Consider the following 16,740-nt stretch of genomic DNA (forward strand, 5'->3'; position numbering starts at 1 on the left):
GCCCTGTGCCCAGTACTGGGTGAGCGCCCCCTGTGGTGAGGGCATCTGTACGGTGGTGGGACCTGCGGGCTGTGTGGAGTGTGCGCCAGGTAACATCACCACAGCGGAGGCTGATAGTGGGGTGTACAGTACTGGGGGACACCGGGGTCCGCCGTATGCACACACTGCTCAGTTCTCACTTAAATAAAAACCAGCTCTTTTTGAGCACTGGATCCAATTCTCCTCTGTTTTTGGACCCCCCTCCCCACTTTTTACATGACGTCGGCAGCGATAACATCAGATTTTAGGCAGCAGAGACGTGGCAGGAGCGCGAGGGGACGTCGGCACCTATACCCTCATCAGATTATAGTCACCAGACACGTGGCAGGAGCATGAGGGGACGTCTGCAACGATATCAGATTATAGTCACCAGAGACGTGGCAGGAGCATGAGGGGACGTCGGCACCTATACCCTCATCAGATTATAGTCACCAGACACGTGGCAGGAGCATGAGGGGACGTCGGCACCAATAACATCTTCAGATTATAGTCACCAGAGGCGTGGCAGGAGCGCGAGGGGATGTCGGCACTGATAACATCGTCAGATTTTAGGCAGGGCAGCAGAGACGTGGCAGGAGCGCGAGGGGATGTCGGCACTGATAACATCGTCAGATTTTAGGCAGGGCAGCAGAGACGTGGCAGGAGCGCGAGGGGATGTCGGCACTGATAACATCGTCAGATTTTAGGCAGGGCAGCAGAGACGTGGCAGGAGCACGAGGGGACGTCGGCACCGATAACATCATCAGATTTTAGGCAGGGCAGCAGAGACGTGGCAGGAGCGCGAGGGGATGTCGGCACAGATAACATCGTCAGATTTTAGGCAGGGCAGCAGAGACGTGGCAGGAGCACGAGGGGACGTCGGCACCGATAACATCGTCAGATTTTAGGCAGGGCAGCAGAGACGTGGCAGGAGCACGAGGGGATGTCGGCACTGATAACATCGTCAGATTTTAGGTACCAGAGATGTGGCAGGAGCGCGAGGGGACGTCGGCACAGATATCAGATTTTAGGCAGCAGAGACGTGGCAGGAGCACGAGGGGACATCAGCACAGATAACATCGTCAGATTTTAGGCAGCAGAGACTTGGCAGGAGCGCAAGGGGATGTCGGCACTGATAACATCTTCAGATTATAGTCACCAGAGACGTGGCAGGAGCATGAGGGGACGTCTGCACCGATAACATCATCAGATTTTAGGCAGGGCAGCAGAGACGTGGCATGAGCGCAAGGGGACGTCTGCACCGATACCAGATTTTAGGCAGCATAGACTTGGCAGGAGCGCAAGGGGACGTCGCCATCGATAACATCTTCAGATTTTAGGCAGCAGAGACGTGGCAGGAGAACGACGAGGGGACGTCGGCAACGATACCCTCGTCAGATTTTAGGAACCAGAGACATTGCAGGAGTGCGAGGGGACATCGGCACCGATACTGGAGGTTAGTCCAATACTGGACAGATCCTTGTTAAAAGGGAATTTGTCAGTGTGATCGATAACTCCTAAACAGTCTATAAGGCATGTAGGTCATAGGAAATCTTTTATATGTAAGTGAGCTGTTCAGGAGTATGGGCCGGACATAGATCTCCCCAAGAGGGAGATTTTCCAGCTCCAAAATTCGGGTACACTTCTGGTATTCGTACCTAACTTTGGAGTGAAGTTCAGTCGGGTACCAAAACCCAAACTTCCATGGGTTCTCTCATTCCTAATTATTTTATATGGGTGGGGGATCAATGTGAGATCTGTAACTAACACAGAACAGCAGAACTGAACTTAGTCTTCTTACAAACACATTTGCTGCAGCTCTCACAGCTCTGCTGTATTGCACCACTGGTTGCCTGTGAGCTGGAAGCTCAGAGGAGCCTGCAAATGTGTCAGGTATCACACAGCCCTGCAGTGACATCAGGAGACCAGAGAGCAGCCATCACATAGCATACTGGTAATATTACACATCACACTGGTAACAAGGGCTGTGGAGTCTGTAAGCCAAACCTTCCACTCCAACTCCTCAATTCCCATGACTCCGACTCCCTCATACATGGCTCATGTTGAAGTGATAAATTTACGGTAGGACATATTTTTCTCAGCTAAAAGTCTAGACCCTTAGATCAGGAATAGGACAGACATTTATAGGACATTTCATAACTTTCCCAAATTCTTATGAAAAAATATTCCCCACAAACTGCATTGAACTACTGTACCCAATTTATTATATATTTTAGGAGCCGGTCCATTTTATACCGGCTCCGACTCTACAGCCCTGCTAGTAACCATTACACATCACACTGGTAACTCCCCCCTTCGTGTAATATTAGCACTGGAGACAATTATCTTCCAGGCCGTGTACTCACAATAGCCTGGAAGATGTAATTTACATATAAAAATGTTTTTCTTTCTTTCTTTGGAATAAGACTACAGATCGCAGATATCAGGTATCATTTTATTCAGCTTCCTTTGATCCATATGCCTATATAGACTGCTTATGAGGGTTGATCCTACTGACAAATTCCCTTTAATGAGTCCAGGGACTTGAAGGGGAAAACTATACTGCCTTTCCTCTCCCTGGATAATGATCCCAGCAGAGGAGAGGGAGCTACTTTCTTTCTTTCCTCCCTCCATGTAGTTATTAATACGAGGGCTGTGGAGTTGGTATAAAATACTGACTCCTAAAATATATAATACATTGGGTACAGTAGTACAATGCCGGATGTGCTGTAAATTCTTTCATAAGAATTTGGGAAAGTTATGAAAATTTTTCAGTTCCTGATCTAAGGGTCTCCGCTTTTAATTGAGATGACTCTGTGCTGCACTTTGACATGCTCAGTAGTGAGGAGTCGGTGGTTTGGCTTACCGACTCCACAGCCCTTGATTAATACAGGATTGGCCTTTAGGGACAATATTTTACTTTACTATGCTACTTAAAAGGAACCTGTCACCTCAGAAAACACTTTTTATGTGCAAAAATAGGAATATACAGTTAATCTGCAGATACTGAAAGTGCAGATAAGAGGAGAGAACTAACTTTTCTCCCAGGAGCTGCGATCTTTCAATCAGAGGCACTGTATGGAGCAGCTACAGTCACCACTCACTATACTGTGAGCATAATTACCTGCAGATTAACCCTATTTCTGCAGGTAAATGGTGTTTTCTGTGTGAAAGGGTCCTTTTAAATGCATGTATTTGGGGCAAAAAAATATTTTAGTCCCAAATACATACATTGCTTGCAAATGCCAGTGAAAAAAAAAAAAAAAAAAGTCAATAAAAGTGGACAAACTAAATTGTCTGAGATCAATGAAAAACTGTTTAAAGGCCATAGTACATTTAAAACAATTCCAGTGCCATGTCCCTAATTTTCCCCCTTGGGCTCTTGTTTCCCCATCTTCCGGACATAACGTATATAGAATTTTACCACTTCGGCCCACCCCTTGCCTCTGCGGTCTTGTGCCGTATACTGCTTGATAATTGGTTGTAATAGGTGATGTCTGCAGTGAAGGAAAACAGAAGACCAGCAGGAGCATCGGAGATGCAGCGTTCAAAAGCAGTGGGAATGTGTCATCATAAACATTGTTTAAACCCGGTTTTGGTGTTAAATGTATTTTTAAACATTTTGGGCAATTTTTTTCCTCCTATCACAATCTTTATTAAAAAATAAAAATAGTAAAAAACTGACTAGCTGAATCCTTCTGAGCTCTATATAGAAACACAAAGTCTCTTTTCCCCTGCATGAGCGATCATTAGACCTACAATTCCACATCACTGGAAAGTCCCTGGCAGGAGGAGGAGGGATCAGCTGGGTCAGGTGTTGAAGAGGGGGATGATTTTTACAGGCGAAAGAGACTTCCTGTTTCTACATGGAGCAGAGAAAAGAGATTAATTATCTGTAGAAAGGCAAACTGATCAATTGTGAGTACACAGTGCTATATAATATGATTGCAGTTTATTAAGAGGATAAAAACTTTAATAGGAGTTCTTCCTTAAGGAGATATAGGTTGCGTACTTAATTCTATTTATCACTTTTTATATAAATGCACTCTTCCAGGCTATGGGGAGGACGGTGCCTGGAAGATAACTCTGCCTTCAGAGCTCTAATGTTACATGAAGGAGGAGTTACCAGTGTGAGACAGGTAACTAACTCAGAACAGGAGAAATTAAATTTGTCTTAGTGCAAACACTTGTTTTGCTTCTCTGAGCTCTGCTGTATTGTAACAATATTACAGCCCTGTGGGGTATATTCACACACAGCTCTGCAGTGAGATCAGGAGAGCAGAGAGCGGCCATCACACATCACACTGGTAATACTGCTAACCGAATGCTAGCGGCTCCTGGGAGGATGCAAGTTCATTTTCTCCTAGCAGCTTCACTTTTAGTAAAGCAGCTTGGCAGCATTATAAAGCTATTTACCTGCAGATTAACTCTGTATTTCCAGGCAAATAGCGTTTTCCAAGGCGGCAGGTTCCCGTTAATAAAATTAAACAAGTGTTTATGCATGTCTCAGTCCGTGCGATAACCGCTTTGTTCAGTCACGTCATTAATTTCTGGTTAAGTCATAACATAAATGGAATTCAAGCTTTGGATGTAACTGTGCATGACCTACCCCATTGACTATATTGAGATCTTTTGGATTTTCAGTATGTTGTCCATCATCTTGCCTTAAAAAAATAGCTCAGTATGCTGTGCTATTATTTTTTTTACTGTATTTTGGAAGGCTCTGCAGTGGAGCCTCATAACTGAGCTTCCAACACGTGAAGAGTACATAAATGAAGTACTATGTTATATTGACTTCAAAATGGCAGACAATGGTATGTCATCAGACAACAATGTCATGAGAACATAAGTCATGGTCCTTGGAATAGGATGAGGCAGAAACTAAATAGTTTGCCGTGGCCTAAAGCCTAGAATTATCGCAATGAACAGGCTGCAGTGCTAGTACAGGGCAGAAGTTTTTTTAGTCTTTATTTTTTCCCCTCCGCATAACACCTCTCCTAGCGCAGTGCTCTGTAGGAGCCTGGACACAGCCAGTTTCACTAAAGTGGGATTGTTTGAGTTCCCATTGGTTCTCCTAGCAAAGTGCCATAACTTGCCATTGAGAATACAGGGCGTAACTATTAAATGCTGACATTGGTGACACATGTTGACAAAAGAGATGGACTAAATACAGCCCTGCTCAAATTGGTGTCATGTTTTTTTTTCATCTTATAGTAGAAATGACTGCTATAATAGCTTTATAATGATCTGAGACCAGTAGACCGGTAAAAACTATGCATTTTTGCTCCAACTTTGTAAGACTTAAGATGCACTCCTCCCATCAAAGTTTTCATCCTCTTACTATATTGCAATCATCATATTATATAGTAATGTGTACTTAACAATTGCTCATTTTGCCCTTCTTCCCAGATAATTATTTTTTCTTCTCTTTACTCTATGTAGAAACAAGAAGTCTCTTGTCCTGCATTTATCATCCACCTCTTTACCTCCTGACCCAGCTGCTTGGCTCCTCCCCCAGGGACTTTTGCAGTGACTGATGACTCATACAGGGAAAAGAGCCATCCTGTTTCTACATAGAGCTTAGAAGAATTCAGCTAGTCAGTTTTTAATCATGTGATATCATAGACCTAATGGAAAACAGAAGAATTAACTGGGTAGAAAGGCAAAATGAGCAATTGTAAGTACACAGTGCTATATAATATGATGATTACAATATATCAAGAGGATAACCATTTTGATGAGTGCTTCTTTAATGTGTGAATGCCGCCCATGAATTAAGGAAGTAGTGTAGAAGGCATGCCGCTTTCATTTGCATTAAACCAGGGATGTCAAACGTAAACACACAGAGGGCCAAAATGAAAAACTTGGACAAAGTCGCGGGCCAACCAGTATACATTTTAATTGGGGCCCCACATAGTCCTCCGTACAGAATAGTGGGCCCCACATAGTCCTCCGTACAGAATAGTGGGCCCCCCCATAGGGGTGGCGGTTCTGGTGTCTCGGGCCAAATATAACCACCCTGCGGCCAGATTTGGCCCATGGGCCGGAGTTTGACACGTATGCATTAGACAATAGCTTATATTCAAAGGGCATATGTGACAGAAAATCTGTCTTTTTACAATGGTGTTTGCTGGAGCAGAAAGATGATGAACCAGCATTCAACTGCAGGCCAAAGAGCTCTATGGAGTACCTATGCTGGACAAGGGATCTGCAAATCTTTCTTTTATTTTTTAGAATCTTTGCTTTGTGCCTACATCACCTTTACAGGCCTATATGTTTCCATTATAGCAGCAACAAACCTTTTGCAGTCTTCTTGCCTTCCATTATTCCCTTACTTTTTACCTGGCGTTAGTAAGAGGTAGGGGACTGATTTGAGGAGGCATGACTTACAGGCTCAGACTGCTATTATCATGGAAACTTAGACCTGCATAGGAGCTAGCAGTACATGCAAAAAAAAGAGTCTCACTAAAAATGTCAAAAATTACTTCAGTTCTGATTATTTGGTGCAATGGAAAAATATGGTAAAGGTGAACATGGCCTTTTAGCATGATGTGTAAATAGTCGCTGTACACATGATTGGGGATATTTTGATCCTTTTTTGTGTGTAAATTTTCCCATTGACTTTAAACCCTACATGGCCTCAGAACACATGCAGTGTGAACATAGTCTAACAATATTTTAGTACTCATTTAGGCTCAAAGCCTCGGTTATCAATTTATTTCCAAGGCCATATTCACGCGTTGCATTTTTGCTGCTTTTTTTTTTTTTATGCAAATTTAAAAGCTGCGTTTTACAATACCAGCAAAAGCTATGACATTTCAGAAATCTCATGCACACAACGTTATTTTTTTCCCTGACTGAATTGGAAAACTGCTACGTTTTTGAAAACCGCAGCATGTCACTACTTTCAGTGTTTTTGCAGCGTTTTTTCACCATAGAAAGCAACGAGTAATTGCAGAAACGCAGGTTTTGCTGTGTTTTTGGTGCAGAAAACTCAAACAGGCACTAAACTGTTATCGGCACAAAAAGCGCAGCAAAACCTGCTTTTTTTCTTAAGCAGCTTCTTAACTACCAAGAGAGCAGGTTTTGCCTGCATAAAAAATGCAACGTGTGGACATAGCATAGAACTCTGCATAGCACCCTTCCTCTTAAGCTTCATTCAGACGTCCGTTTTTTTTTTCCCAAGCAAGGATTAAAACTAACCACTGATGGAAATAGGTCATTTCTTTCAATGAGTAATTTTTCTTGTATGCAAAAAATAAAAAATAAATGGCAAAAATTCTCTACCCGTTATAATATTAAAACCGTATGTGTAGCATTCTTGTGCTGTCTGTGATTTTCACGGCCCCATAGACTTGTTTGGGTGATTTTTATCCATAATGTGAGTGAAAAACTTAAAGGGAACCTGTCCCCAACCCACTCTGCATAGCTCAAATAATACTTTGTCCAATGGGCATCACTGGTTTTGTTTCGGCCCCTCCTTTCTCGTTGCAGTCACCATCCTCCTGTTTTCTTCATGTGGATGGTACATCTTACATCATCCACAGTGTGTCTCCACAGTCGCGCTCCTGTGCAGGTGTACTTCGCTCTGCACTGCTGAGGGCAGAGTAAAATACTGTAATGCGCAAGTGCCAGGAGGGGCCAAAGAGCGCCGATAACCCAAACGTAAAGCCGGCTCATGCGCATTGCAATATCTTGCTCTGCCCTCGGTAGAGGGTGATTGGGGGAATGACATAGGATGCGTCATTGACATGAAACAAGTAGGAGGATGGCGAGGAGAGAGGGGGCGCTGAAGCAAGACCAGCAACACCCATTGGACCAGACTACGCCTTATGGTGGGATTTAAAAGGTATTTTTTTGGACTACGAAAATGTGGTTAAGGACTCATATACAGCTTGCTAGACTACTGTAAAAGAGGCATTAAAGGTGGTGGTCATAGTTTTATATTGGGAAAACCTAGTAACTGGTTCCCAGTGTCAATGATGATTTTAGCAGACACACCAAAAAACAGATATGTGAACAGCCCCATAAATCATAATGGATACATGTTCTATCTGTGAAAAACATGGTTTGAATACGTAGGTGAAAACAGACGTCTCAATAAAGTCCATTTAGGATAAGCAAGGATTAATATCGATTCTGCTGAGTCTTGTTTCCCCAGGAGATCGGGTGTGTTGGGGTACGTGTCCACGATCAAGAATGGCAGCGTTTTGGACGCAGCTCACGTGCACTGCATCCAAATTGCTGTGTTCTACAGTACAATCACAGCTTGTTTTTTGACCCTGTGTAAACTCACTTGTGGTGAGGGTTTACAAGCCACAGCATGTCAATTTCTGTAGCGGACACTCTAGTCTCCGCTGCAGATTTTGACTGATTGAAATGTCATTACATGCGGTGGATCCGCATGTACTGACGAAACAGGTGCGGCATTAGAACGCAGCGCTTTGGACGCAGTGACAATACTCTGCTTCCAAAACACATTTGGTTCCTGATCGTGGGGACGTAGCCTGATGGGTGTCAGACAGCTTTTTATCACCTCTACCCCTCAGTTAAAATAGAATTGCTTGAGTAAGCCAAACATTCATGATTGTAGAAGGGTCCCGGTGATGGCTGTTAAATAGTGGTTTGGCTGGTTCAGAAACTGCAATATGGTTAAAAGAAGCAACATGTTTGTTCTTCCAAACAAAGCCATCCGCTCTTTAAAGATCACAGATTAGGGAAAAAACTCTGGCGGTAGGGCCACTGAAAGAAAAAAAGGCTAAACAGCCAGGTAAGCCGCGTCAGGAAAAAAGACGGCTTTTTTTTTCCCCCCAAGGGTGCATTTGCCTAGAAAAACCACAGGCTCCCCCGTTATCTTAAAGATATCATGTGTACATGCCCCAATAGTATGGCAATGCCGCTGGTGCAGCGTCTGCATCAGGTGTCAGCTGTAATGGCCACCATAGTTCTGAACACGTACTGAAGCCTATTAGGGCCTCATTGTCTGTGTCTGTGTAAAACTGCAGGTATAATGCAGTATATCAAAGCAGTGATAATCCCTATGGAGAAGAAACTTTTCCACAGGCCAAATAAAATATATATAATAACTTTATTGATGTAAGTATACATAAGAATATTAAAGGCATATATACCGAGACAACATAGGTGAGGCTAAAGGTGGAAAAAGTGTAAATATCCTACACAGTCATAGCATATATGCTATAAAAAACTCTGCATATCAATAAATGTTCTGACCAATAAAATCCTCTATACCATACACTGCTGGCTCCATTAGGACTGTAGAGAATTGTGACTACAGGTTGAGGTAATCGGGGGGCACTCCGCCTGCCTCATTATTGGCTATCCGGGGCTCACCATGAAGTCAGTGCATGGAGAGCTGATACCCAGTGCAGCCTGGGCAGACTATAGCCGTACAGACTGATAAACCAATGATGGGGGGAAAAATGATCAGGTAATTGCCACACAAATATTGATGGGAACAATCCCTGCTAGCTCCCTATGCACAGAGCTGTCACTGAAACCGTGCCTGTGGCACCCCTGTGACTGAAAGAGCGAGCCTGCTGGGGGGGATAAAGTTACCTCCCGGTAGTGGGGTTCTCGGTGCGGCGGCCGCACATTATCAGAACACTATTCACCTGCAGATTAACCTGATATCTTCAGGTTAATAGTGTTATTTAACACAACAGGTTGCCTTTTAAGCGGCATGTGCCTTAACCAGTTCAACCATTTTCGTCCATTCACGACAAAGCATTTTTTTTCCATGCGTGAGGGTAAAGCATCTCTAATTTCTTTTCTCATTCAGGTATTTAAATAATTCTTGCCTTTTGTGATAAGTGAGGCCTAATTCTTGTAAGTTTTTTTTTTTTCTTGCTGATATAGAGAGGTGGGTGATAAAGGAAATGTCTAATTTTCACAATTTTTAATCTAGGTATCACTGAATACTAATTTTGTCCCTCTTTTGGAAGCAGTCATTTTTATGCAGTAAGCGTGTAATTGTTTTTTTCAGTGGGACTAGAAACATCAGTTCAAGCTTTTCCTTTTTTTTTTTTTTCTTCTTCACTCCTACTTCACCCAGTGTGCCCCCGCCCTTCACCATAACAGACCTTAGGAGAATTTCAACATTTTAAATGCATTTTTAGCTTGCTGATCTCCACTGTAATGGACTGGCATATTGACCCCAGTTAGAGGATAAATTCAGCCTTTCGCCTGCGTTACAAGGTTTATCTGGGTCTGCCAGGATCTAACTGTTTGGCTTCTCCCAGCAATCACCTGAACGTTGGGACCAGAGAGAGGAGCGCTGTTGACACTTCTTATACTTACATATACTGTGCTACTTCAGCACTGAACAAAGGCAGATATGGTAATAAACCATTTCTGCCTGCTCTTTGGGGAGTTTGGCTGTGTCTGACAACCGGCTCCTTGCAGAGTTATATGCAGACTGCCCCAATTTTGAAAGTTGTTGGGTGGTTTGGAAACAGTTAACTTAAAGGGAGATTGCCACTTTATATTTATTTTTACAAATGTACTGAGGACATTTTTGGACACTTTTTTTTTTTTATTTATTTTTTATTACATACACATAAGTATTAGAGGATCTCCCAGTGCCCTTGTCAGTGTATCTTTTTTTTCAAAGACTGCACAGCTTTCCTGTAAAAACAAAAGCTGCTGATGGAGGAGCATGTGACCAGATCAGTCGGCCTCCTCCAGTTGAAATGGGCTGTGCCAACAACTGCAGGAGGAGAACCTGTAATGCTTCTATATTAGTAAGTGCCGCATCATTGTGTGCCTAACACATTTCTTACAATAAAGATGGTGGCCAACCCTTTTAGTGTAAATCACCTCAATGATCTTTTTTTTTTTTTTGTATAGAATTCCATGAAATTAGTGCGGGATGTTTACTTTTGTTTAGTTTATAGGGTTTTCTATTCTTTCTGCATCCTTTGGGGATTGAGTTCTTGAGAACATTCTCACCCCTGGCATGAACTGTGCAGACTGATCTGAAGAGCGTCACCTTATGGACTTATGGTGACTTATGGAAAGTGCTTGGTGCGTATTAAATGGCAGATTCGCTTCCTTCAAGTCTTGATGACTATAATTCTGTAGTCCTACTTAAACTGTTTTTTTATCACATGAGCGGTGTCCACCCAGCAATCCTCTGCATGGAGATACGGCGAAGAGAGATCTAATTGCCAGCAGGCATTAGATTGCAGCCATCTAGCCCCATATGAATATTATGTGGGTGTTTTTTGTTCTCATATTGATGGCTTAGCCTCAGTATTATTATTCTTTGAATAGAAGCTGATCTACTGTACCCATCATCATATGTGGTGTATTCCTCTATATATGATCTATGTCCAGCTGTGGCTGGAGGTTTGACCCACAACGATTAGCTATTCATCATGATCATAATGGAAAACCCATTAAACTTTTTTGTCTCATTCATAAAATGTTGTCCGATGCCTTACTGTGTATATATAGATATCTTGATATTGAATACAGTATGTATAAAGCGTAAAGTTCCTTCCAACTGGCAAGAAAATCACTTTGCCCAGTGTGATTGTACTGACCTAATCCAAGCTGCACTCTGATATCCACCCAGTGGATTGATTAGGAAGTGCACTTTTCTGCCATTTCAGTCCTTGAACAAGGCACAAAATGTCTGCTTATGTTTTAAGTCTGGCATACTTGCGGATACGCTTGTCTCCGATATTATACATTAACTGAACTGTTGTGAATTTGGAGAAATGCCAACTACTTTCTTATGCAGAAATTTGGGTTTATTTCTAGATGAAATTAGATGGCTGATTTTCTTTGTTACATAACATATTTAATATTTTCTTGATGTATTTCCTCTTTTTAGTAAAAACAAGTTGAATACATTGGTGCAGAAGCTTCATGAATTTTTAGCTCACTCCTCTGAAGAGTCTGAGGATACAACTTCTCCTACCAGAGCATCTGAGACCAAAAGTGCAGGTAAGGTGGAGATGGTAGTGTTTGTACAGAAAAACATAAATAAACGCCTAATAGGGAACTGTACTTTACAACTTAAAGGGCTTGGCCACCAAAGTGTGTTTTTTTTTTTTTTTTATATATAAATGTATGCAATTTGGGCAAAAATTATTTTTGCATTTAGGTGTCTTTACTGATTTTGCACCTCTGTGCTTTTACAGGCTTTTTGTTTCCTTGCACATTCAACTTTGATGTGGTCTTAGGCCATGAATCAATTGGAAAGAAGCTCAGAAAAACAGATTAGAGTCACAAACGTTCCTCTCTTGCTGTCAGATTGAGCTCACTGACAGATTCTCAGAGGTTTTCCACTGATCAGCTCTTCTGTCCATACATTACTGCTGGCGGAGGGTCATGTGACCAGACCGGTCCATCAGTCTCCTCCAATAGTAAAACGCCCCACATAGGAAAGCTGCTTTTCTATTGGAGGAGGCTGACGGAGCGGTCTTGTCAGATTTATCTCTGTCAGCAGCCATTGTATGGACAGAAGAGCTGGTCAGTGTGTGAGGAAAGCTGCACTAACAAAAATAAGTGACCGACCTCTAAGAATCAGTCAGGGAGCTCATTCTGACAGTAGAATCTGCACCGTTTCTCTCTTTTTTTTTTTTTTAGTTTATATCAGCTGATTTATGACCACAGACTACATTAAAATTGAATGATTGGTTTTTATAGGCAGTTTGCTTCTCTGCACAAACTGCAAAATTTGTAATGTAGCCCAATAGCAAAAATTTTTTAGCCCAAAATGCATGCATTGAAAGCCCCACTCCAGCTGTTTTTTTATTTGTGCTGGAGTGGTGCTACTAATCTAAGTTCCCTGACCCATGTCTTATACTTACCAGCTGCTGTCTTCAGCTCTTTCCAGCGCCTCTCCGGTCGCACATCACCATCTTGTGAGTGCAACTTCTGACTGACCGGAAGTCAGAGGTAACGATCACAAGCTCTGTGTTAGTCTATGAGAGCTGCTTTGTATGGGAGAGATCACTACAGCTCGTCTCCCTTCAGCTCTCAGTGCATTGCAAATTGAGGGAGCTTATTGAGGAAAACTGGTGAAAATGCAAGAACATTACTATTCCTCATGTACATATACAGGACAGCTTTTTCCATAAAGTTACTTGAAAGTACTGTTAGCCTTTAAAAAGTAACCAATTTTTTTTTCATTTTTTTTTTTTTTTAAGGTAAATCTAAGTCCATTCATAGGCTGAATTCAATGGAGAACATGGAGGAGGTAAAAAAACAAAACAAAAAAAACTTTCTACAATTATTTTTTTTTCAGTGTTGTAAAATCCCACAGGAATTGCAGGTTTTACTTGAAAGATATTGTTACCATTTACCTGAATTTCAAAAGTAATTGACCAATTACGTCTCTGCTTATGGAAGATCAGGGTGTCCCCCATTAACACTGCAAGGATCATCCTGTAAAGCTGACCATGGCCGTACACATTAGATAGCTGACGGCTGAAATGTAGTCAGACATCGCTCTCCCCTGACTCCTACACAGGAATGAGTTTTACGAAGTTCACTTACAAATCTCACTTATATTTTCAGGGAAGTTCTTCTGAAAAGCCCCAAGTCACAGGAACACCTCGCTCAAAAAGGTTGGTTTTGCTTTTTTTTTTTTTGTCTGTGGCTTATTCGTGACCATGTATTTTTAACTTTTTGTTTGCCGTGACGTTACTGTTGTGTTGTGGCCTTAGAGTTCATTTTCATTTTTCAAGAAACATTGAGAATCCACTATAATCTTCTTTGACATTATCTTCCAACTGCTTTTTTTTCAGTGCTTTTTATGATTTTTTTTTTCTTGTGAAATGATTGGTGTTTCATATGCAGTTTTTAAGTAAGGCCACTTGAATAGGGTCACGATCATTCCCTGACCTGTTCCTGCCCCAGTAAACAACATCTTTGCCAGCTATGACCTGGTTTACATTTCTGCTGCATTGTCTGCCAGTTTTCTGCTGCTGCTGATGACAATGCCTATCTTTTCTGAGCCTATAAACAGTGGCAGAAGAAATAAGACATCACCCATAGCCCACCCTCCCTTCTGTAACTTCATGGATTACGTATCTACAGCCGAACATTCTCCAAGCTTTATTTACGTCTCCACAACTATAAAGAAGACAAACTCTTCCTGATAGTATTTGATGACAGCCTAATAGTGCTATTTTTCTTTGGGTTTAAGTAAAAAGCATTAAGAGAAGCCCAAGTTATCATACGGTGCACTTTTTGAGATGTCGTGAATAGAATAAAGAGTAAAAAAAAAAAAAAGTCATGTTCTTACGCAAATAGGGCATAAGCTATATTTTGCTCCTTTTCTTGCTTTAAAAACTTTCCAAAGTATGGTGAATGATAAATCTCCCTCTTCAATTTTTCTTTTTTAAAAACTACACAATTTTTGTGAGTTTTTCAAATGGTAAAATATAACTGCAGGACTCCTTCCTTCTGAATTTACTTCTGGTTTAAAATACTACCAAAAACTACTGTGAATTTAAAAAAGTGTGTGTGTGTGTGTATATATATATATATATGTATATGTATATGTATATGTATATGTATATATATATATATATATATATATATATATAATATTTTAAAAGTTCACTAATTTAACTATGAATTGCTGGTGCGAGTCAGTATTGGATTGGCTTAGAATGTTACTGTATGAACCATGTGCAGTCTCCTACACAGATCCTGTATATAGGGCCCAAAGGTCAGTAATCAGAGCACTTGTCGGCTGTCTGTATATATAAATAAGTTGTCCGATAGATGCAATGCCCACAAATAAATATCCGTCTTTAAGCCTTAACCACTTTTGTAATTTGCTTTATTATAAAATTCCCCACCAATCTCTTTATATAGCTAATCCCTATGTAGGTTAGTTTTTTTTTTTTTTTTTTTTCTTTTCTCCCCCCCCTTCCTGAGACTTTTCGTATGATGGGGAGTCTCAAACAGGATGTCACAGGAAGATAGCCCTGCTGTACACTGCAGAACGTCATCAGGGGGCGGCACCACTGTCACCACAGCTTCTGTCCCCGCGGGTCCCTGATTACTATTTGTTTCAGGGTCGGTGATGGAGAAGTGAGCGCATGTTCGGCTGCTGCAGCCACACTTTTGTTGCCATAGTCCCTGCCACTTCTTTCTCCGGAAAGAATCGTCATCTGGGGCTGTGATAAAAGCAGGGTGATTCACGGAAGCACCACACCGCAGCCTTGAAATGAATCATCGCCAGGGGGCGGCACTGCTATCACTCACCCTGCTTTTATCCCCTGATGACTTATTGTTTCATGGAAAGAGGTGGCATTGGGAATGTGGCCGTGGCCACTGAATATGTAAGCGGTGGGGACAGAAGCTGTGGTCACTTCTCCATCTCTACCCTGAAATTGGATGTCATCAGGGGCCGTCAGTGACAGAAGTGACATCCTGTTGCATGAAAGATGATGGAAACTGTAACACATTGACTGCAGGGCCATCCTCCTGTGATATCCCGATTCGAGGCTCCCCTCAAACAGAGCTTAAAAGCGAATTTAAGGGAAAAAAAGAGGTGAAGGTATTAGCTGAGGTTAGGGCTTTATAGAGATGTATTTATAATGGGCATTATAGGTTCAAACATCCCCTTTAAAGAGGCGTTATCCCAGACACACATAACATATCCATAGGGCAGTATTTTCCAGCTTGGGGTTTCAGGCTCTCCTCCTGTTGCAAAGCTACAACAATTATAATGTCATGGCTGCCACTGGCTGATAATTGTTTTTTACGTTTTGCTATGCTGCCTGCTTTCCTGATATCCCGTGTAATATAGTGATACATGACGCTGAATGGTATCAAAAGTATAATGGGTGAACACTTGTTCTTTAAAGCATAGACCTTATCTCAAGCCCTAACACCTGTTGTAGTATTTGATGCTGTAAATAATTTATATTTTCAATTTCTTAAGGAAACCTATTTTTGTAACCAAGTATGTGGAATCTGGTGAGGAACCAAAACCTGAGGCAATTATTATTGCTGATGTTCCCAATGACAACTCAGATCCTGAAGTTGATATGGAAAGTTTACCTTTAGGTATGAAATACAACTTAAAACAATGTGACAATTTGTATCGATGATTTTTTTTTTATACATTTATATACAGTACTAAATTGGTTGCTGTGAGCGTTGTCAAAAACTTTTATGCTGATCTGAGCTTTTGAAATTACTAGTTAAATACTCCTTGTAAAAGAGGCAATAAACATTACCCTAAGGTTAAAAGCAAGGGTGTGAGAATACCAGCACTGATCAACGTAATGCCAACCAGCAGCTGGTCAGCTTCACAGGCGCATCAGCTCAAACGAACAGCGTCGTGGAAAATCCAATAGGAGATGAAGAGGTGGCACTCAGTGGTCTGGTAAAAAATCCTTTATTGTGAGAGAGACTAAAACATAAATGCGGTGGACAACAGACACGAAACTACCATCGTCCACCGCATGACCCTCTCCCCTGCATCCATGTTTTTATCTCGCTCACAATAAAGAAGGATTTTTTTTTTTTACCCGACCACAGAGTGCCACCTCTTCATCTGCTATTGAATTACCCTAAGGTTAGCCAAACCTGCCGGCTTTTATAGGATCGATTGTCCATTAAATGTGTATTAGCGGTTTGGCTGGCATTCTTTCAGTGTTTGGTAGCGGGATATTCCTTGGAGGTAAACTTCTGTTAGAGGTGTTTGGCATAAACTTTATATTCTTT

The 16,740-nt window shown here is 41.7% G+C and overlaps 1 protein-coding gene across 2 annotated transcripts in view; it reads left to right on the plus strand.

Annotated features, from left to right (window-relative positions):
- The window catches only part of ATRX (ATRX chromatin remodeler), a 115,805-nt gene that overhangs the window by 537 nt on the left and 98,528 nt on the right, over positions 1 to 16,740 (plus strand). For both annotated transcript variants that reach the window (XM_073641015.1, XM_073641016.1), the window contains exons 3-6: positions 11,879 to 11,991; positions 13,200 to 13,249; positions 13,570 to 13,619; positions 15,953 to 16,077. In XM_073641015.1, the coding sequence (XP_073497116.1) occupies positions 11,879 to 11,991; positions 13,200 to 13,249; positions 13,570 to 13,619; positions 15,953 to 16,077 (338 nt within the window). The remainder of the gene's footprint in view (positions 1 to 11,878; positions 11,992 to 13,199; positions 13,250 to 13,569; positions 13,620 to 15,952; positions 16,078 to 16,740) is intronic.

The sequence above is a fragment of the Phyllobates terribilis genome, unplaced genomic scaffold, assembly GCF_046119375.1.
Source record: "Phyllobates terribilis strain yellow unplaced genomic scaffold, ASM4611937v1 Scaffold_7__3_contigs__length_470593459, whole genome shotgun sequence".
Taxonomy (NCBI): Eukaryota; Metazoa; Chordata; class Amphibia; order Anura; family Dendrobatidae; genus Phyllobates; species Phyllobates terribilis.